The 22,494-nt window shown below is 50.1% G+C and overlaps 1 protein-coding gene and 1 pseudogene across 7 annotated transcripts; both read right to left on the bottom strand.

Annotated features, from left to right (window-relative positions):
* Positions 1-14,549: 14,549 nt before the first annotated feature.
* On the bottom strand, positions 14,550-22,226 carry ATP6V0E2 (ATPase, H+ transporting V0 subunit e2). Of its 6 annotated transcripts, XR_001001697.1 has the most exons (5): positions 20,961-22,226; positions 19,489-19,536; positions 16,397-16,508; positions 16,035-16,082; positions 14,550-15,926 (listed from the first exon to the last, which is right to left on the bottom strand). XR_001001697.1 is itself a non-coding variant. In XM_011941438.1 (4 exons), the coding sequence occupies exons 1-3, from the start codon at positions 21,152-21,154 to the stop codon at positions 16,415-16,417; spliced, it is 336 nt and encodes a 111-aa protein (XP_011796828.1). In that variant the 5' UTR covers positions 21,155-22,226; the 3' UTR covers positions 14,555-15,926; positions 16,397-16,414. The 6 variants fall into 6 exon arrangements, 5 of the variants coding, with proteins under 5 accessions (XP_011796828.1, XP_011796831.1, XP_011796827.1 ...); XM_011941438.1 differs by lacking the exon at positions 16,035-16,082 and having other exon boundaries at positions 14,555-15,926; XM_011941441.1 differs by lacking the exon at positions 16,035-16,082 and having other exon boundaries at positions 14,555-15,911; positions 16,412-16,508; positions 20,961-21,156.
* LOC105511300 lies at positions 14,553-15,765 on the bottom strand (annotated as a pseudogene). The gene has a single exon (XR_001001696.1). The product of XR_001001696.1 is annotated as an uncharacterized LOC105511300 (transcript).
* Positions 22,227-22,494: the final 268 nt, after the last annotated feature.

Below are 22,494 nucleotides of genomic sequence, written 5' to 3'. Positions count from 1 at the left end.
AATGAACCACTTTTGTCTCCCTGGCTACCTTGAATTTCTTTCCGCCTCCTGAGTTGGACATATTCAAGGGGCCGTCCTGGGGGCAGGCTTCCCTAGTCTTCCCAGGGGCAACCTTAGCTTTTCCCATCTGTTTCAGATGACCCTCCTCCTGTCCCAAGCAAATTAACGCCAAGCCAGTTTAGTTCTCCAGCTTGGGCTACAGCTGGGACCCCTGCCCAAGAATAGTGATTTTTATCTTTACACTTTATCCAAGTTATTTTTATTTTTATTTTTTTGAGATGGAGTCTCACTCTCTTGCCCAGGCTGGAGTGCAGTGGTGTGATCTCAGCTCACTGCAACCTCCACCTCCTGGGTCCAAGCGATTCTCCTGCCTCAGCCTCCCAAGTAGCTAAGACTACAGGCATGAACCACCACACCTGGCTAATTTTTGTATTTTTAGTAGAGACAGGGTTTCACCGTATTGGCCAGGGTGGTCTTGAACTCCTGATCTCAAGTGATCTGCCCGCCTTGGCCTCCCAAAGTGCTGGGATTACAGGTGTGCGCCACCCTGCCCAGCCATACCCAAGTTATTTTTAATCTCACTTGATCTTCTCTATGCCTCAGAGATGGAAGTATTAGTTTCTGCGTTATACAGATGAGAAAATTGAGACTCACACATTGTGTTACAGTAGGAAATGGGACTAAAAGAAAAATTATTCAAACACTTGTTAAGATGAGAGACTTTATTCAAGAACAGCTGCAATAGGGGCTATGCAGTAGGGGCAAAAAGATCAGGCTTAACATCAAATACAAGGACAGGTGGAGATTTATAGTTAAGCAACAGGGTGGAGGTCAGCAGATGGAAAATTACTGAGAGGACACATAAAGGCTAGGGAGATTTTTTGCTGAATGCAAGCCAAGGTGATCAGATACCAAGGGTAGGGGATTTTTGTTGAACTGACTCAGCAGGATTCTTGCTAAAACTGAACTAAGTGAGCTAAGGACCAGCCCAGGGTCAGGGCCTATTCAAAAAGAGGACTGAGAGGAGACTGACTCAAGTTTAGCCAAGGAGTGAGTTCTTTTCATGAGCCACCAATGATTTGGGTTGTATTGTCAGAGGCGTCCTAATCAGAGTGGCTATCCTAAATAAAGGTTGGGGAAGGCAAGACCTGCTGGGTGGTTGCATTCCCAGGAAGTTAGCACTCTTGATCACAAGATGTTTATTGTTGAGGAAACAAGTTAATGGAAAAAGGCATTCTTGTTTTGTTTTGGAGTCTCACTCTGTTGCCCAGGCTGGAGTGCAGTGCCACCATCTTGGCTCACTGCAATCTCTGCCTCCCGGGTTCAAGTGATTCTCCTGCTTTAGCCTCGGAAGTAGCTGGAATTACAGGTATGCACCACTTTACTTAACTAATTTTTATATTTTTAGTAGAGACGGGGTTTTGCCATATTGGCCAGGCTGGTCTCGAACTCCTGACCTCAAGTGATCCACCCGCCTCAGCCTCCCAAAGTGCTGGGATTACAGGCGTGAGCCATGGCACCCAGCCTGGAAAAAGGCATTCTTAATTTAAACTATGTTTTACTCTAAAGATAATAGTCCACTCATAAATATTTGCCGAAATTAATTGCACAAGAGAATAACAATACAAATAGTCTGTCACAAGCCGATCACAAGCGTTTATAATAAAATACACTATTCTTACCTCTAATATCCTACACAAGGAAGCATTACATTTGAGGTAGGGCATTCCTCCTCTTGCTTCCTGAGGACACCCTACTCTAAGAGATTAGTTTCTAATAAAGCATTTTAACTTTACTGTACTCTGCGACTCACCCTGAATTCTTTCCTGTGCAAGATCTAAGAACCTGCCCTTGGGGTCTGGGATGAAACCCCTTTTCTGGTAAGAGTACTGTTACATGGGATCCATACTATGGGTTCAGAGCTGGTCCCTTTCTAGCGTTAATCCAGAAACACTCTAAAACAAGGAGTTTCTTACTCAAAAGAGGGCAAAAGACCAGTCAGGGATGGACTGGGAGAGGACGAATGGAAGGAAATGCTAATCTTCCTGTAGGTGCAAAACTTTTCACTGCAGCCAAGCCGACTTTCAGGAGGGAGGACCTAAAATCATCTCATTTTGGTAGGTGTTTTACAAAAGGATAAATAGGACTGACTCCTGCCTCTAGAGCTTCCAGATACAGCATCCCTGTTTGCCCCATTTGCAGGGGTGACAGAAAGTGGGAAGTAGCTACATTAGCTGCTAACTCTGTCTCAGGTCAGGGGAGAGGCTGGTGGGGTTAGTCCCAACAGTGTTTTAAAATGTAGAGTAATTGTCAAGACTGGAGTCAGGGCGAACAAACAAACAATAAATAAATACAAAGTAATTGGATGGACAAAGTGCTTTGCCTCCATCTTCCCAAAGGCAAAGGCACCTGAATTTGCTAGCCTGCCCTAACTCTTCCTGGACCATTTCATAGCCTTGTGGAATGTCAGAGCTAGACAGATTCTTAAGAAGTCTGTTCTGGGCCAGGCGTGGTGGCTCATGCCTGTAATCCCAGCACTTTGGGAGGCCGAGGCAGGTGAATCACATGAGGTCAGGGGTTCGAGACCAGACTGAGAAACAGGGAGAAACCCCATTTCTACTAAAAATACAAAATTAGCTAAGCATGGTGGCGCATGCCTGTAATTCCAGCTATTCGGGAGGCCAAGGCAGGAGAATCACTTGAACCCAGGAGGCGGAGCTTGTGGTGAGCCGAGATCACATCACTGGACTCCATCCTGCCTGGGCAACAGAGCTAGACTCTCTCAAAAAAAAAAAAAAAAAAATCTGTTCCACACCCCCAATTTTACAAATGCTGTGCAGTGAATACGTGTCAGAGTCACTCGATTTGGAACTGGGGATTTTCCCAGTAGAGTGTATACTTTAACTCTTACTTGCTCAGTAATAGACCAGGTGAAGATTAAATCCAAATTTTTGTCTACAGCCCAGGTATCTACCTACTTCAGCAGTGGTTTGGGATGTAGAAGGACCTGGGAAACTTGTTTGAAAATGCAGAATACAGGGCCCACACCCATTCTGTGGGTCTGGAACGAGCCCAGAAAATGACTTTTAAAGTAAACCCCGAAGGGAGTGAAATGCATCAGAATCACACGGTATATGTAAGCTTTTGAAAAACACTGATCTAAAGCAAACTTTTGGGCTCACAGGCCCCCTAGAAGAACCTTGAAAAACTCTGTACATTTTTTGTTTGTTTTGTTGTTGTTGTTGTTGTTGAGATGGAGTCTCACTCTGTCACCCAGGCTGGAGTGCAGTGGTGTGATCTTGGCTCCCCGGGTTCAAGCGCTTCTTCTTAGCCTCCTGAGTCTGGGACTGCAGCTCGGCGCCACCACGCCTGGCTAATTTTCGTATTTTTTGTACAGACGGGGTTTCACTATATTGGCCAGGCTGGTCTTGAACTCCTGATCTCGTGATCCGCCTGCCTCGGCCTCCCAAAGTGCTGGGATTACAGGTGTGAGCCACCACACCTGGCAACTCTATACATTTTAAAGTTGGCATCTTTATTAGTTTTCCAGGACTACAGTAAGAAAATACCACAAACAGGATAGCCTCAAAAACAGAAAGGTATTGTCTCTTGGTTCTGGAGGGTAGAAGTCTGAAATCAAGGTTTTGTACTCTCTGAAAGCTCCAGGAAAGAATCTGTTCCGTGTCTTTGTCTTAGCTTGTGGTGCTCCCAGAAATCCCTCGTGTCTTTTGGCAGAGATAAGACCACTCCATAATGATCTCTGAGCACAGACAAAACAAGAACATTATCCAAACCACAGGAAACCTCCCTGTCCTGGCTGATACAAATGACTACTGCTTTTCACCATCATAGCTTTAGCCTCACTCTATTCTTCTCGTCTTCTCCATAAGAATTATCTAAAAAATACACAATTATAGAATTGCCCCTACTTCCCGACATCATCCCATTGAGAGGAAATCCCCATTTTCTTGCACCCTCCCCCAAATCTACTAAAACAAGCTCTGTCCTATAGAAAGTCCTTTTTAACACCCTCTTGTGAGACACCCCATAGTTCTCTTGGTTTACTTTCTTCCTCCTTGCAAGGAGCCAATAAACCCAACCCCATTCAACTGCAGATGTATTCTTGGTGGTCATAGATTTATAGAGAAAAGTCATAATCCATTTCCTCAGCTACTGAAATGGATTCAACAAAATTCAGTATCCATCTGGATAATAACTAGATTGTAGTGAAATAGAAATAGATGCCTGTTTTCTTAGCATGATCAAATATATCCGCCTCAACCTTAAAGGTACTATAATGCTTACATGGAAAACATGAAATGTATTCCTGTTAAATTCAAGAATAAGATAATCACATATACTATTACCATTATCATTTAACATTGTTCTGGTGGTTTTAGTCAACACCAGTAGTTAAGAGAGAGAAATTAGAGGCTTATTAACTGGAAGATAAGAGGTAAAATTATCATCATTTCAAGTGACTTGATTGCATAAATGAGAAACACAAGATAATTAACTGACAAAAATTACTAGAGCTAATAAAATAATTCAGTTAGGTGTCTGGTTTTAATATTGATAAATGGAAATCAAAAGCCACCATCTATGCAAACAATAACCAGTTAGAAAATGTAAAGGAAGGCCAGACGCAGTGGCCTACACCTGTAATCCTGGCACTTTGGGAGGCCGCCAAGGCAGGCAGATCACTTGAGCCCATAAGTTCGAGACCAGCCTGGCCAACATGGAGAAACCCTGTCTCTACTAAAAATACAAAAACTTAGCCAGGCATGATGGTGCACGCCTGTAATCCTAGTTACTTGGGAGGCTGAAACACGAGAATCACTGCCAGAAGGCAGAGGTTGCAGTGAGCTGAGATCGTGCCATTGCACAACAGAAGGAAATTCATTAAATAAATAAATGAAGGAAGGAAGGAAAGACTCCAGCTGTTTACTAACAATAAAAAAGATTAAGCATCAAGGAAAAAGCTTAGCAGAAAATGCACAAAATCTATGTGAAAAAACCCAAACCTTTAAGCATCACTAAAGACAACAAAAAGAAAACCTGAATAAATGGAAAAGCATATCACGTTCAGGGGCAGGAGGACTAAATATCTAAAAGATATCTGTTCTCCCTAAAATAGGCTACCAATTTAACGTAATCCCAGGAAAAATTCCAACAGGAACTTTTAAACCAGATTCTCAGCCAGGCATGGTGGCTTATGCCTGTAATCCCAGCACTTTGGGAGGCTGAAGTGGGTGGATCACGAGGTCAAGAGATAGAGACCATCCTGGCCAACATGGTAAAACCCCTTCTCTACTAAAAATACAAAAATTAGCTGGGCATGATGGCACACACCTGTAGTCCCAGCTACTTGGGAGGCTGAGGCAGAAGAATCACTTGAACCCGGGAGACGGAGGTTGCAGTGAGCTGAGATCGAGCCACTGCACTCCAGCCTGGCAACAGAGTGAGACTCCGCCTCAAGAAAAAACAAAAAGAACCAGATTCTAGAGCTCAGGTGGAAAAATAAACAAGAATAGCTAGAAAAATTCAGATAAAGAATAGCGATGGCTGGGGGTTGGTAGGAACCCAACCAAGCCCTGACACATATCAACATATATTTAAAGCTACTACAGTCGAAACACTATGTATTTGTGCAATGTATTGACAGCCAGATTAATGGAATGGAATAAAAAGTCTAAAAACAGGCCCAGTGTATTGCATAAAGCAAGCATGGTACATCCACATGATGGAATATTAGGCACTCATTTTTGTTGTTTGTTTTTTGAAACAGAGTTTCACTTTTGTTGCCCAGGCTGAAGTGCAATGGTGTGATCTCGGCTCACTGCAACCTCCACCTCCTGGGTTCAAGGGATTCTCCTGCCTCAGCCTCCTGAGTAGCTGAGATTACAGGTATGTGCCATCATGCCCAGCTAATTTTGTATTTTTGGTAGAGACGGGGTTTCTCCATGTTGGTCAGGCTGGTCTTGAACTCCTGACCTCAGGTGATCCACCCGCCTTGGCCTCCCAAAGTGCTGGAATTACAGGCATGAGCCACCACGCCTGGCCTATGCATTCATTTTTAAAAATAAGGAAACTGTGTACTGATATGGACTGACTTTTCAGGATACATCGTTAAGTCAGTTAAAAAAAAAAAGAGTATAGTCTTGGGAGTGTTTGTGTTTTAAAAAGGGGAGAATACATGCATGTATGAATATGCATAAGCATGTATATGTTTACTTCTACATGCTAGACTTTCTCTGGAAAAGACATACAAGAACTTGTAACAATGACCCAGGGAGGGGAACTGTGTTGTTAAGGGGCAAAGAGGGCATTTTCACTGTGAGCTAATTTGTACCTTTTGAATTTTATTTCATAGGAATGTCCTTCCTAATCAAAAACTGCAGTAAAATATGTTGAATGCTAATAACGAATTAGTATGTAAAACGTACAACATATTTTCCTTATAATTTTTTTTTTTTTTTTTTGAGACGGAGTCTGGCTCTGTCGCCCAGGCTGGAGTACAGTGGCCGGATCTCGGCTCACTGCAAGCTCCGCCTCCTGGGTTCATGCCATTCTCCTGCCTCAGTCTCCCGAGTAGCTGGGACTACAGGCGCCCGCCACCTCGCCCGGCTAGTTTTTTGTAATTTTTAGTAGAGATGGGGTTTCACCGTGTTAACCAGGATGGTCTCTATCTCCTGACTTCATGATCCGCCCGTCTCGGCCTCCCAAAGTGCTGGGATTACAGGCTTGAGCCACCGCACCCGGCCATAAACTACCATTTCACACACATCATCTGACTGAAAACATTTAAGAAGATGAATAGCAAATGAAGTCCAGAAACTCACACAAGGTTGGTTGAGTGTAAACTGAAACAATCATTTTGAAGAGAAATTTGGCAATCTCTTGTAATGTTAAAAGCTCTTTGACTCCGAAATATACATCCTAGAGAAATTCCAGCAAATGTGCACAAAGACATATAAAAGATGCTTACTATCTGTTAATCTGGAAGTAACACAGGGGTCATTAATAGGGGGGTAGAAAAAGAAAGTATATATCACTAATGAACTAGATCTATATGTAACAGCACTGTATCAGTCAGGTGTGTTGCAATAATGCTGCATAACAAAACACCCCAAAACTGACTTATAACAACAGGTATTTAATTTTGGCTGTGTGTCTCTGCTTCACCTGGGCTGTAGTAGTCTGTTTTCACAGTGGTGATAAAGACACACCTAAAACCGAGGGAAAAAAGAGATTTAACTGGACTTACAGTTCCACAAGGTTAAGGAGGCCTCAGAATCACGGCAGGAGGCAAAAGGCACTTCTTACATGGCAGCGGCAAGAGAAAAATGAAGAAGCAAAAGCAGAAACCCCTGATAAACCCATCAGATCTCTTGAAACTCATTCACTATCACGCGAATGGCATGGGAAAGACTGGTCCCCATGATTCAATTACCTCCCCTTGGTCCCTCCCACAACACAGGGGAATTCTGGGAGATACAATTCAAGTTGAGATTTGGGTGGGGCCGCAGCCAAACCATATCATGGGGTTTGGCCAGTCTAGCCTAGGATTGGCTCGACTTGGCTCAGGTCATTTTGTGATTACTGTGCTCCTCACATTTCACCTTCTCTGGGCCCAGTAGGCCATCCAGAACATGTGCAAGCCAGCGACACTACAGGCAGCTCTGGGAGCCAGTTTATATACCAACCCCTGATGGTACGTCCAGCCCGCTGCCCAGGAAGGAAGCCAGTGCTGGCAGCTGGAAGGCGCCTGGCGTGTATGGGAGCATCAAGAGCATGGGGAGATGCACTGCAGTGGCCAGCACAGACCTACAGTCTGTTATCACAGTCTCACTCTCTGTAATAAGAAGGTTAATCAGGTAATACGGAGGTTATGTTGCTGTTTTAATTTGCTTTCCTTGACTAAATTATGTTTAACATGTCTTCATGCTCAAAAGTTTTTTATATGTCTTCTTCTGTGAATTTTTTTGTGTCATTTGCTCATTTATCTACTTGTGTGGTTTTTGCCTTGAAGAAAATTTAAATTTTAACTTAGTTAAATGTATAAAGTTTTATCTTCATAGCCTCTGGATTTCTTTCTTTCTTCCCCTGAGATAGACCTTCCCTATTACATGATAATTTTAAAAATTCTCCAATTTTTTTTCTAGTACATTTATAGTTTCCTTCCATTTTGTATTTGTTTTGCTGCTGGGACTCTAGACACTGTTAATTGCCCTACTCATCTCTTCCTTATGTATTTGGTTTGCTATGTTTATCTATATTCATTTTTTTTTTTTTCCAGTCAGTCTTGCTCTGTCGCCTAGGCCAGAATGCAGGAGCACAATCTCTGCTCACTGTAGCCTCAACCTCCTGGGCTCAATTATTTCCCCTACTTCGCCTTCCTGAGTAGCTGGGACTACAGGCTCACACCTCTACACACACCCAGCTAATTTTTGTATTTTGAGTGGAGACAGGGTTTCACTATGACGCCCAGCCTGGTCTCGAACTCCTGGGCTCAAGGGATCCACCCGCCTTGGCCTCCCAAAGTGCTGGGATTACAGGTGTGAGATACTGTGTCTGGCTGTTTATCATATTCTTAATTCCTGATTGTTAATTTATTTCTGGACTCTTATTTTCTCCCCTTGAGTCATCTGTATGTTCACATGCCAGCCCCACTGCTTGCATTTCTGTAGCCTTGCAGATGGTATCTTTATCTTAGACTTTTTAGTAGCTGGGAGTGCCAGTGTCCCTCTCAATGCTCTGCTTTTCCAGGAATATCTTGGTTGTTTCTTACATGTTTGTTTTTCCCAGAGGGCTTTAGAAACAGCATGCCAATTCCAGTATCCGCTTCCTCCCCCTGTCCTCCAAAAGCATTTGTGTTTTTACTGAGAAGATGCTACATTTATACATTAAAGACATTTGACAGGAAACACAAAAATACAGATACCTAAGCAGGCCCCAGGTATTTTTCATGGTACTTATTTGTCAGGTCCTGCCTCACATACAAAAGCACACAGGGCACTTGCCACCTTCTCTTCCCCGAAGTGCATCGGTGTGGTGACCATGACGGGAACAGAAAAGGGGAAGGAAGCTGAGATCCTGGCAGAATAAAATGTGGCATGGAATTAAATAGTTAATATGTAAATATAATGAAATTAATAGCATTTATTGACCAGATAAGCACTTTAGTCCATTATCTCAGTTCATATTCACAACTCCTATGAGGCAGGTGCTACTAATATTATCCTGATTCATCAATAAAAACGAAGCTCAGAAAGATTAAGTCACTTTCACTCAACTAATCATCAGTAGAGCTGGAATTTGATCCAGGTGTAGGCGCCGCACTCTCAACCTCCAAGCTGAGCTGAGCTGCTGAGTGAAGTTAAACTGCTTCTGGGAGGCTGGGTAGAGAAAAAAAAGAGAAATATGTTTGCTAAATCAATTGCTGCCGGCCAAGGGCAAGGCCTTTGCACCTGGCATCGCAGCTGATTGAAGCTGCACAATCTGCAGGAATTCAGAGCCTGGGGCTCCTGCTGTATGGGACACAGAATGGGAAGATGAAGTCACCACCCCAGTGTGTCCCAGGTCTTTGTCAGAGGACGAAATGCTGACATTTCAGGAGGGAGGAAGACCCTTGCTACTATCATGGCCCTTAATCCTGAGGTTAGAGAGCCAAGGCGGGGGTCCTGTAGGGGTCTGAGAATATCCGTCCCAACCACGTCCACCCACCCTGCTCAGGGAGCCGCCCGCAGGGAGAACAGCAAGTTCCACTGGGCTCGGGGCAGTGCCGGAGCTCCCTGGCCCCGGCCTCCTGGGAAGCACCAGCTCGTGCTGGGGTCAGTGCCTGCTCTGATACCTGGTAGTCCCTGGCAGCTTGGGGGCTTCCTTGTTGCTGGGGTGTGGTCTTCTGGTCAGAAGCTCCAGTCCTGCTGGGGAAGCCAGCTGAAGGCATCCGGCTCCCCTCAGGGCCCTCAGCCTCCTTCCCTGAGGGTCTGGGATGATAACTAAGTTTGGAAATCCCTTGAGGGGTTGAGGTTCTAGAGCAGTGGTTTCAATGGTAGGGGTGCTTCCCTAGGGAACATTTCAAAATGGCTGGAGACATTTATAGTTGTCATGGCCAGGAGCAAGGAGAGGGGCCCTGCTAGCATCTGGTGGGTAAAGAGAAGGGGTGCTGCTAAGCATTGTAGGATGCACAGAACAGTGCTGTCCCTTGCTCCCCGTCCCCCACAAAAACACCCAAAGAATTATCTAGCCCAAATTGTCAACAGTGCCAGGGCTTGGACATCCTGTCTTCCAGGGCTTCGGTTAGCACCGAAACCCTTGGGAGCTGGTTTAAAATGTGAAGTCTAGAATCCCCTATGTGAGACTCTAAACCTGTAGGGTGCAGTGTGGGACCCAGGAACCTGTACTTTCAAGCATTCCAGGTTATTCTATTACAGGTAGACCACACTCCACATTGACAAGTAGCACTGCAGGCTGCACCTGGCACATGATTCCCGAACTCTGGCCCCGTGCGGGTCTGCATGTGGCAGAGGCACCTGGAGAGCTGCCTAAAGCCCCAGCCTCCTTCATCCCTGGAGGTTCTGTTGTAATAGACATGGCTTCCATCCCAGAATTCCATGGGCTGTTTTGTTTGGCTTGAGTGATTCTTTTTTTTTTTTTTTCAATTATTTTTAAGTTGACAAAAATCGCGCACATGTAAGTGTATACCATGTTTGGAAATGTGTATACATTGTGAAATGGCTAAATTGAGCTAATAACAGATGCATACCTCACTTTTCATTTTGTGAAATCTACTCTTACCGATTTCCAAGCATACAACACACTGTTGAGCACCTTGTCACCGTGGGCTGCACACTAGGTCTCTTGGACTTACTCCTCTTGTCTGACTGAAATTCTCTACCTTTTGACCAGTATTTCCCCAATGAGAGATTCGTATTGAGATTTGCTAACCCAGTATGTGGCCTAAATCCACACAGGACTCTGATCATCTGCCCTCATCTTCCGGTGTTACAAGTCAAGCAAAACCGTGGTGGCTGCCAGCTGATTTCATTCCCGGAAGCCCAAAGCTTTATCAGCGGAAGGTCACTTCCAGCACACAGATAAGATTAGCCACGCCTCTCACTTCACCTCCAGCTCCTCACTTTTCCAGAATTATCAACTATCCTATTTCTGTTCAAAGTAGCCAAAATTAACCGAGGGCTGCTCTTTGGGGGCTTCTGCAGGGAGCGTGCACCCTATGGCCAGCAGGAGCACCACCTCCCTCCCTCCACCAAGAATCTGTGGCATCCCTGTTACAGAATGGAATGTGCTAGAGCTCTCAGGGATGTTGAGGTAGGAAACAGTTCAGGAAGATGGAACCAGAAGACGATTCGGGAAGCCTGGGATCAGAGTGGAGAACGGCAGGGCTCTTCAGCATGGTCCTTTGGTTTCTGAAGCAGTGCCTGGCGCCTTGTAATGGCTCAATGCTCGTCAGCCATTGCCACTATGAAACATTCCTGAAGGGCGTTTCCTCCAGGCTGTGGTACTGTCTGGAGAATTACTGTGGCTCCCTGCTCAAGCCTATGGCTCTGGGGCCGCCACCTCTGACCTTGGCACCATCCACCCCTAGCGATGCAGGGATTGGACAAGGTCTCCCTGGAGACGTCATCCTGCATGCAGGTGCTGCCCTCTGTTGGCCATACTCTTTGTGTGCAGCTTAACTTTTCTTGGTTACCTTTACTTTTTTTTCTCAGTGGCTTTGTTCTCCCTCTCAGCGTGGCCTCCAAGGCCACTTCCTGCTCTGCCACTTGGTATGGTTCAGGGCTGCCCTGCTGTCAGCCACGGCCCATTTTTAGAGCTCTTTTGCATCGTGTAGGTTCGTGAGCATCTGTGTCAGAGGCTGATATTTACTGATGTGCCTCCCCCATTGGGGATGGTGTGGTGGCGGGTGGGTGGGGTTTGAAACTGAGAACTCTAACAGAAGTTGGGTACATAGTGACTGCGTCCAAACCCCTGTACCAAGAGACTGGACCAACCCTAGCATGGCTTCTGGCAGCCCAAAGCAGCATCCCTGGGACCACCTGGCCACCCTTTGAGTTCCTGTCTGAAAAGCTCAAGGCCATGAAAATCGTTTAGTGCTTGTTCCTACCAACACCTGACAACAGGCCTCTGACCTCCCCCCTACCCAACTTTCTTAGAGCATTTACATTAAAAACGCTTAGAGTCGTACCTTCTTCCCTTGTCCCTTTGAGATGTACACGCATGTCTGTCCAGGAGTGTCTTTCTCAAAAGCCTGAGAGCCAGTCCTTTGAAATGGCATCATCAGAAGGGATGGGGCCTGTCTCCCAGGCTCTGGGGGAGGACAGAAGCTAACTGCCACCACTGCCAGCTGGCACACACAGCTGGCCCGGCCACAGTAACACAAACAGCCCTTTGTAATTCTTCACTCCCATGGTTCCTGAGCCCCGGAGTGCCCTTTCCCGACTCCTACGTTCTCCCATTAAACCGTCCAGTCCCCCTGCACAGATCCGAATGGAGCTCAGCTTCTCCCCTGTCAGTGGTTAATGAATAAGATCTGTTTTCGTAGCTTTAACTAAGGTCCAGCTTAGTTTATCTTTGACAGACCCACTTACCCTGCAGGTTCCCGCCTTGGGCGTGGAGGGAAAGCCTCTGGGAGGAACACGGTCCTCACCTAGATCGCGCCAGGGAGTGGAGTGGACATGAGCTCTGGGTCCCTCTCCTCTCTCCTGGAATGGCTGCACAGGAAGGAAGGATCGAGGACGTGAGAAAGGCCACCCTGCCTGGGAAGGAGCTGCCGGCCCTCAGCAGTCCAGAGGCTGCCCAGAGAGCAGGGAGCAGCTCTCCAGGACTCCACCTCCCAGGCCCAGATGATGCCGCCCAGGGTGCCCAGTGAGAATTCACCTACAGCCACACACATCCCGGGACAGTGTCTAAAGATGCCACCAATCCAACATCATGGAAGGCAAGAACCCAGAGAGCAGAAACCGAGCTGGGGAAGCAGTCATTTGGGATACATGCCCCCCATCCCAATCCTGGGCCAACGTGGATCTTCAGCATCCTGAACCTGAAGTCCCCATGGTGGGCCTGTGGCGGGCTGGGTGTGGCTTCAGAGATGCAGTTGCAGGAACTGGCTAAGTGGTTCCCCCAGGCCCAGGGCTGACCCACAGCGACCTGGGAAAATGGGCCCAGAAGGTCCCTCCCTGTTTAGTTTCATCTTTCCAGGTCCAGCTTCACTGGGTCCACAGGGTCCCCATCCTGAGGTCACTGTGTTTTTCACCCCCCACCTGCCCACTCACTCCCAGCCCATTGCAGTCTGACTTTACTGCCCATTACCAAAGATGCCAGCTGACCTTGACTTCTTGGAGACAGAGGACAATGGGGGTCTGTGTTACCTCAACCACTCTCTCCTGTTGAACCTCTCATCCTCCTGAGTGACACTCACCTGGCTGTCTTCTGGCTGCCTGCAACCTCCCAGCATCCTCCACGGGCCCACCTCCACCCACCCACCCTGTGACCTCACACTCCCTGGGGTTCTCTTCTGGGTTTTTCTCACTCTGAACCCCCTGAGCAACCTGCACCCCTCAGGGATCACCGGTTATTTATGCCGATGGCTCCAACTCTGCATCCTGCAGCCTCATCTTCCTCCTGACCATCCACCCCACCCATCCAACCACTACCAACACTTCCACGGGGTGCCCTGGACGCACACGACTCAGCAGAGAACAAAAAACAAAACACCCCAGCTCCTACAGCCACTCTCAGACCTGCCCCTGCTGCACTCCCCACCACGGGCAGCCTCAGTCTCTGGGTCACAGCCATGCAGCTCCCCCCTCGCTTCTCTGTCCTCACCACTTCCACCAGGGGCCCTAATAAAGATGTCAGACCAGCCTGCCATCCACTGTGCAGCTTGTAGAGATAACGCTAGAAATCCAGATGGCCGTGTCACGGCCCTGCTTTAAATCCCTTTCACGGCTCCCATGGCCCTTGGGATCCAACCAAGCTCCTCGGCTGGCTTTCCACCCTCGTGCTCCGGTGCCTCCACTGTGCGCCTTCCAGTCCCGCCCCACCCTCCTGTCCCTCCAGGGAAGTTCTTTCAGCTCCGTCCTGAGCTACAGGCTGGGCTGGAGGGCTGGGCTCCTGCTGCCCGCTTCCCCACTGGCCCTGCAGGAAGCCGCACTGGCAGATCCCAGCCCTAGGCTATTTCATGAGGCAGGCCTTGGAGCCGCTGGGGACCTGCTTCACTGCACAGCCCCAGGAGTCCTGCACTCTGTCCTCTGGGGCCCAGACGAGTGGTGCTCAAAGCTGCACTTGAACAAGTCCTTGGTCTTCCTGCCAGGCCTGGTTCTCCGTGGAATCTGGGCAGTCAGCAATGGGCCAGATTTTCCTCCAGATCTCAGGAAAGTAGTCCTGGGTGTCTGTGTTCATAACTGCAACTCCCGGAATCCTTCCCTGCTCCCCTCCCCAGACCCACCCATCGGAGAAACAAGAATCAGGTGGGCGGGGCAGGGGACCTGCACACAGGCAGAGGCCAGGGCTTTGTCACCAAACAGTAATCTTTTCATCACCATTATTTATTAGACATGAACCAGGTTTTCAGCACAAGTCACACTCAACACCCTCACCCAACAGGAGGGGCAATAGAGGCCCGGAGAGGGAGTGTTGGGGGAGGATGTCAATGGGAGGCCCCAGCCTGAGCCCTGAGCAGCTGGCCAGCTGGGAACTGGCATGTGAGTGGGAGGCATCCTGTTCTCCTGCTGCTCCAAAGACAATGCTCACTGAACAGGACGGCAGGCCAGCCCAGCAGTCCGTACAGAAGTAAGGCTGGCGTTTCTTCCCCTGGAGCACCAGTGAGGACAGGCCCTCAGCTGGGAGCCAGGCAAGGCGGGTGAGCTCTGTGCTAACCACTAACCACCCCGGGAGCTTGGGTAAGCATGAGGGCAAGGCTGGAGAGGCCTTGGACCCCTGCGTGTTGCTTCCCACTCCTGCCAGGCCAGCACGCCCCCATTCTTCACCATCCCTAGCACACAGCCCAGGGCCCGGGGGCAGGGGGCAGGGCTGGCCCCCCCCATAGCGCCACTCACACTGCCCCTTCCCCTCTCTCATCCCAGCTCTGGTCACTTAGATGCTGCCATGAGAGCCTCTGAAATCCACCCCCACTGCAGCCCCAGGCCCGAGTCAGGGCCCAAACCTGCACTGTGCTCAGTGCGGTGCAGCGTGTCAAACCTGCACTGACAGGCTGGGGTCGGGGAGGGAAGACATCTGCCCAGGGGAGGTCCAGGTGGGAGGAGGGGGAGCAGGATATTCTGAGGAGACACAGCAAAGGGCGCCAATATCTAGCACTGAGGTCATCTGGACCCACATGGCTATGTTGCTTTTTGTGTGTGAATGTTTCTCTACTTCAACATTTTCAGACGTTTCACATCGAGATGTGTCAGAAAATTAACAATTCCATGCCGGAGAAAAGGCCTTGCCTATAACCCCATAGCGGCCCACCAGTTCCCAGCAGGATGGTGGCAGAGCTGCTGACTGGGCACCGACTCCCAGGCCTGGGCCGGAGCCCCCTCCACGCGGACACGTGTCCTCCTCAGGATGGGCTGAGTCCTGGCATCTGCCCCCTCCGTAAAGGGAAGGCCCCCACCCATACCAGCTCCCCAGCAGCATCTCCTTGGGAAAGAGGGCGAACTCCAGGGCAGTGCGGGTATTGGAGCAGGACATCCCCTCAGCCACTGCCGTGCCCAGGGCTCCCCAGGGCCCAGGCTGGCTGGGAAGACTGGGAAGACTTCCAGGAACCAGGCAGGCCCTGCAGGTCCGGGTCTCTGGGTGCCAGCAGGAGGGAGCTGGAGACCAGACACAGCTGTGTGGGGGACGGTCCGGACGAAGGGGTTGTCAGGGACAGTGGAGCCACAGTCATTCTGAGAGCTGGGCACCTGAAAAGCACATCACATGGAAGGGTCCCGGCCTTGCAGTGGAGACTCCGCTCCCCCCGACCCTCCGTGGAAAGCCCCTCACCCTTGCCCAGATGGTCCTCAGCTTACCCTCTCCCTCCCTCCGTCCAGGTTAGGGTCTTGCCTTGGGGTGAAGTGCTGTGAGGATGGGGGGTGGGGAGTGGTGCTGGGGTGGGGAGTGGTGCTGGGAGCATGGTTCCCATTTCATCCCTGGTGGCCAACACAGTGCCAGGCAGGAAGGGAGTCAATGCTCAGTCCTTTCCCCGCCTTTTTTTTTCCACGAAATAAACAGATGCCTGAATCCCAACAAGAAGTCTAACCACAGCCTTCTCTTTCCCCTCTTCCCCACCCACACTGCTTGCCCACACGGTACCTGGGTCGGGGCGGCAGGTCACTCTCACCCACACCCCTCGCCCACATGGTAGCTGCCCCACCCCTCGTCCATACAGTACCTGGGTCAGGCAGGCAGGTCACTCCCACAGGAAGCGCACGTACCAGATGGTCTCATTCTTCAGCTGGGGCCCGAACAGGGGGTTTAGCTGTGCCAGGATGGCGATGAGCCAGCTGCCAGGGACAGCAAAGCACGGTGAGCCTGGCACAGGAGGGTCCTCCCACACCCACAGGGGAGGCCTCAGTCACATTCTTTTGGATGCGGCCAACCCAGCAGATGGCAGGGCCTGTGTTCCCAGGGTGAAGAAGGGCCCAGGGAGCCACCCACACTCCCACAGGTGCGTGGGGTTGGTGTGGCACTTGTGGGTTTGGTTTCGGTTTCATTTCATGTTTGGTAGATCTGAAGGATCCCCGAGTTGGGGCTGAACCTGGGGTTAGGGAAGAGGGGAGACAGCCTCAGGGGCGCTTTGGGAGCAACTCCCAGCTGTGCCCTCAGACATTTCTGTCCAGGCTCCCCAGGCTCCACGCACCAGGGAGCAAACAGGGTGGGCCTGGCGGGCAGCACATCAGAATCATCTCCTCTTAGGAGAGACAAGGAACTACCCCAAGACGTGAGGAGCTGACGGGTCCGGGGCCTCCTGCCTAGGCTGCTGCCAGGCCACCTCTGTTCAGGCCAGAAAACCCTCAGGGACCTGGTCCCACCTGTCATCACTGTTGGACGTCTGGGTGGCTGTCTGGCCCGTCATTCGTGACAAAGCTCCCACCTTCATTGCCACAGTAGTTAGTAGGTCCCCATGCTCTGCCCCCCATGACCACATCCACACTGCTTTGTCTGTTTCTGCAGGAAGGATCGATATTGTTCCTCTCTGAATCCCTCACAGTAGGTAGGCGGACCTAACGCCCAGGAAGCCATCAGAAATTGTTACCTCCTTTACATCAGCATTCTCTCTGAGTTTATGTTTTGTAAATATAATTTCTAGGTGTAACATTTTCTTAGAATGTGTTTTCTGTTTCCCGTATGTTGATTCGGTCAGTATTTGGGATTACCCCACATCTTGTGTAGACCCCGTCTCCCCACCCGCCCAGCTACCAAACCCAAGCTCCTCTGAGGCTCTGCCATGGGCAGGTGAGGATCTTTTGTCAAGCCCTGAAGGACCTAGAAATAGCATTAGATAAAGGGCCTTAGAGATGCTCTGTCTAGGAAGAATTTTGAAAAAAAAAAGTGTGTTTAAGTTAAACCATGTGTTAAGAGTCATCATTATTTCTAACAAGTTTAGTTTTTGTCAGTAGGAGGGCTTATACATTTCTGGGTTCAGTGGCGTGTGCCTGTAATCCTAGCTACTCAGGAGGCTGAGGTGGAAGGATCACTTAAGCCAAGGAGTTCACGCACAGCCTTAGCCACATGGCAAGACCCTGTCCCTACAGAAAATTTGAAAATCAGCGAGGCGTGGTGGCACACGCCTGTGGTCAAAGCTAGGCTGAGGTGGGAGGATGGCTTGAGCCCAGAAGGTTGAGGCTGCAGTGAGCTATGATCCCGCCACTGCACTCTAGCCTGGGCAACAGAGTAAGACTATGTCAATTAACTAATTAGTTAACAGCCAGGTGCAGTGGTGTGTACCTGTCATCCCAGCTCCTTGGGGAGGCTGAGGCAGAAGGATCATTTGAGCCCAGGAGTTGGAGACCATACTGGCCTGGTCTCAAGACCAGGGGTCTTGACAAGACCCCATTTCAATCAATCAATCAATCAAACATAAGGTAAAATAAGAGAATTGATTAATAGGAATAAAGAATCCATGATCTAATCAGATAAAACAGTTTTAACTATGATAACATACATCAAATCAGAAATCAATCAAGTAAATTTTTTGAAAGTGGGTTTTGTCTTATGTATTTGAAAAATTTGGCAACCCTGGAAAATATTCCAGTTGCTTTCAAAAGAATCTGTTACCTCTTAAAGAATCAGCATCTCATCACTTTACCTGTCCTGTTTCGATTGTTCTGAGTTAAGAACACCCAGCTATGCCAAGCTTAACCCATAAAAATAATGTACAAGACATAGGACGCTGGGAAGCCCAACAGCCTTAATGCAGCTCGATTAACCATGAGACAGGCCCCCCTGCAAACTAGAACTTGAACTTATCTCTTGGTTGGCAGCCAGGATCATCTAAATACAGAGCAATGTAACAGCAGGATTGGGATGGATGCGGGGGGGTCTTTTTCTTTTTCCTTTTTAAAAAAAATTAATAAAGAGGGATTGGCTATTGTGAATGGCAGTTTTGGCAAGAGACCAAACAATGGACACTGAGGATCTGGAAACTGATTCCCTCACACTGTCCAGGTACTCGAGTCCCTTGGAATGTTCTTCTATAGCCCCAGGGTACCTATCCCAAGTGTGAAGACTTACTCTCACCTAGTGGTTCTTTTTTTAGAGTCGGATTCTCTCTGTTGCCCAGGCTGGAGTGCAGTGGTATGATCTTGGCTCACCACAACCTCCATCTCCCAGGTTCAAGCGATTCTCCTGCCTGAGCCTCCTGAATAGCGGGGACCACAGGCGCGCGCCACCAGACCCGGTTAATTTTTGTATTTTTAGTAGAGATGGGGTTGCACTATGTTGGCCAGGCTGGTCTCGAACTCCTGACCTTGTGATCCACCCTCCTCAGCCTCCCAAAGTGCTGGGATTACAGGCGTGAGCCACCGTGCCTGGCCTCTTACCTGGTGGTTCTAAGATGGCTGCATTCCAGTCACCTGGGGGCATTCATGAACAACAGGAATTCCCAAGTGCAGATCTTGAGAGTTGTAATTTCATGGGTCTAGGGTGCAGCCTGAAAACTGTGTTTGAACAATCACTCCAGGTGACCCAGTCAGGCACAGACAGCACTGACGTGGCCCGACTCCTTCCTTGCCCAGGTGAGAAAACTACAGCCCACGGGGCCAGAACACTGGGGCAGAGCCAGATCCAGAGCCCAGGATTCATGACTTCTGGCCCACTGCTCTCTTTCCCATTCCACACCATCTCCACTCCTGTTGTTTTATAGGTTCAGCCTTTCAAAAGGCATTTACCACCAGGACAGAAGGAAGAGCAGGCTAGGGTGAAGAAGAAAGGAGGGAGGACAAAGGAACTGGCTGATTTTGAGCTGGGGAGAGTAGTACTTACAAGAGGTAACAGCAGACGGCGGTGGCGACCAGCATGGTGATGATCACTCTGCAGCAGAAGAGGACACGGGTCAGGACAGATGCAGCCAGCACCTCACAACGCCTGGCCAGGACCAGAGCAAGAAGAGCTCCTGGTGTCAGCTCTTTTCCATTAGCCTTCCTGATGCCTCCTGGACACAGGAGGCTGAGTTCTACTCAGGGTAAGTATAGCAAGCCAGGAAATAAAAACTGAAAGTGTCACCTCACAGAGAGGCCAACCTTGACCACATCCAAGTTGCCTTAAGAATCCTTCCCTTCATCTCCCTTCTCTACCACCCAGTATTTCTCCATCTTAATGCAGATGTGTTGCGGAAAGGCAGTGCACAGAGCTGCATTTGTGGAAACCCACCAGGGAGTGGTCTGTGGAATTCAAAATTCATGGAGCGAGGGGAAGGAAAACAATAGGCTAGAAGACAGGACAAGAAGCAGGCAGACTGTGAGCCACTTGTGAGGCCCGGTGAGTTGTTACAAAGAGAACAGGGACTAGCCACTTGGTGTGTACTCAAAGAAGACCAGAGACAGAAGCTTCAAGTGCAGCAAGAGAAATTTCAGTCAAACTGAAGCAAGAACTCACCATTAGCAGGAGATGCAAGACATGAAAATGGTTTACAAAGTGAAGCTGTGGGATCCCAAGCCTTGCTTGTCTTTAAGAACAAAGGCCGCACTCACAAGTCCAAAGGGCCTTTGGGCAAAACTAACTCTAATCCAAACCAGGCCCTTGATCTTTGATGTAAAGCACCGCAAGCTGGTGCTGGAGACAGGAGCACTGGATCCCTTTTTCAACATTACTAAGCAGGTTGTGCCAGTCCTGGCTGGGCACTGGGTAGACAATGGTGAACTGGACAAACTCCAGCCTCTGGGAACATGCAGTCAAAGGAAGGGTGCTTTGTAACTGAGGATGATATGAAGCAGAAACTGGTGAATGGCACAGCAATCTGCTACAGGACCTTCGAAAAATAAGGCCAGCGAAACTTATCCCATACCTACAAAGTGCCATGCGCTGGAGGTGTTTTAAATGCGTTACCGCACGTCATCCTCACAGCAGCCTTTTAAGGCAGGAGTCGACATTATCTCCATTTTACCCATGAAGAAACTGAGACTTGATATTGGCTCCAGGTCACACAGCTAGCAAGCAGTGGAGAAAGCGCGTCAGTGCCCGCCTGTGCCCTTTACTGGCTGCAGGAGGGGTGACAGCCATCTCCAATGTCACTTTTCTCTTTACCTTCTGTATATGCCCTCTCGCCCCACCTCCTGCCTGTTCCCGGCTGTCAGAGACCCAGGTGCAGAGAGACCTCAGAGGTGGCGTCCGGGTGCCTGGCGTCCCTCCCGCGGACGCTCGCTGCCGGGCAGGAAGCCGCCGCCCCGCGGCGGAGGGGAGAGCCCGGCCATGGGGCCGGGGTGGAGAGGTCTGCAGGGCCTGCGCGCCTTCCTTACCCGCGGTTGGGTCCCTTGGGCACGAACCAGGGCCCGGCGATGCCGATGAGGCCCCAGAACGTGGTGAAGATGATGACCGGGAGGGCGAATGAGTGCGCCGTCATGGCCAGGCGCAGGATGCCCAGGCGGGATGCAGGGCCGAGCAGCGGGCGCTGCAGATGCGCGGGTCCCCGGCCGAGCAGCGCGCTGAGCATGCGCAACAGAAGTCGAGCGCCTGAAGCGATCAGCCGGGCCGGGCCGCGCACGCGCACCTCCTGACCCGGCCCGCCGCGCTGTCACTCAGGACCTGCGTAGGAGCCCACTCGCTGATTGGCTGAGCGGAGCCGCGGACCGAGAGAAACGCCGAGGTTGAGGGGGTGCGGCCGCTAGGGTCCGCGTCCGCCCCGAGCTAGCACAGCTAACGTTATGCCGCATTCTTATTTCCAAAGGCCCCTGGAGCTTGGGATCCCACCCCAGCGGTCTTTCGGGGCGTGCTCTGCCCGTACGCGCCCCGCCGACTCGGCCCGAAGCGCCCTGCGGACCCGCAGCCTGGGCCGCCCCGGACCTGACGGCCCCGCGGGGGTCGGACGCGGGAGGAATGGCCTCGCCCTCAGAGACGCAGCGGGAGGGCAGTCCCCGCTGTCCCTCTGGCCGGGTCCTCGGCACGCGTTCTCCTCACTCCCAGGACAAGCGGAGCGGCGGGCGGGGACCGAGGCCTGGGGTCGGAGGCGGCGGAGCCAGAAAGGCGCCAGCGGCGCAGTGGCGTTTGGGGGAAGGCGGGGGCTTCGCATCTCGGTGGCGGGAAGCGGAATGAGGTTGGACCGGCCGGGCCGGCGTTCAGAGACCCGGCGGGAGGCGGAAGGCTGGCATCCTCGCGGACATCCATCTGTAGCGAACCCGGCAGAGGCTTTGGGATTAGATCCCTGACTCCTTGCGTCAGTAGCTACAGTTTGTTTAAATATAAAATGGGATGGCCGTTCTTACAAGGTTCCTGGAGGATTAAATGAATAGGCATGTGGAAAACACCTACCATAATAAGGCTGGGTAGTTTATTCCATCAGGGCTGGAAGAGACTTCAGAGCCTGCTTTTCTCCTTGGGCGTTTGGATCTCGCATATCCCTTCTGTGGCAATCAAAAATCCCCATCTTCTGTAGAGATCCCTTTTACAGATCAGTGGCCTCCAGGCGGTATCTCTAGCAACAAGTGCTACCCTAAGCAGCCGGCCACACATATTCCCTGGCTTCATGACATGGGGAGGTGCAGTCCCCACGTGATGCGGAAGGGAAATGTGCCTGTCCTTGCACTGACCCCGTCAGCGATGTGTGCTCCTGGCGGTTTTCCAAAAGCAAGAACCAGTCACATCCGCCCTTCTCTGTTCCCTAGTTGAAACCTCACTATCCATCCTTTCAACATTCATGCAAGTTGGAGGTGGACGTGGGGTGACACCAAACTGTTAGGTATAAAATACCATCTTAGCCTTCGAGGGGTTTCTAAAGTACTTGAGGAATGATATATTCTGGTAAAATCATAATGCTGGCCAGCATAGTTCTAAGAG

This window comes from Colobus angolensis, unplaced genomic scaffold (assembly GCF_000951035.1).
Source record: "Colobus angolensis palliatus isolate OR3802 unplaced genomic scaffold, Cang.pa_1.0 Scaffold2, whole genome shotgun sequence".
In the NCBI taxonomy this organism is placed as follows: Eukaryota; Metazoa; Chordata; class Mammalia; order Primates; family Cercopithecidae; genus Colobus; species Colobus angolensis.
Note: the sequence above shows the minus strand (reverse complement) of the source record. Positions and strands in the feature narration are given on the sequence as shown.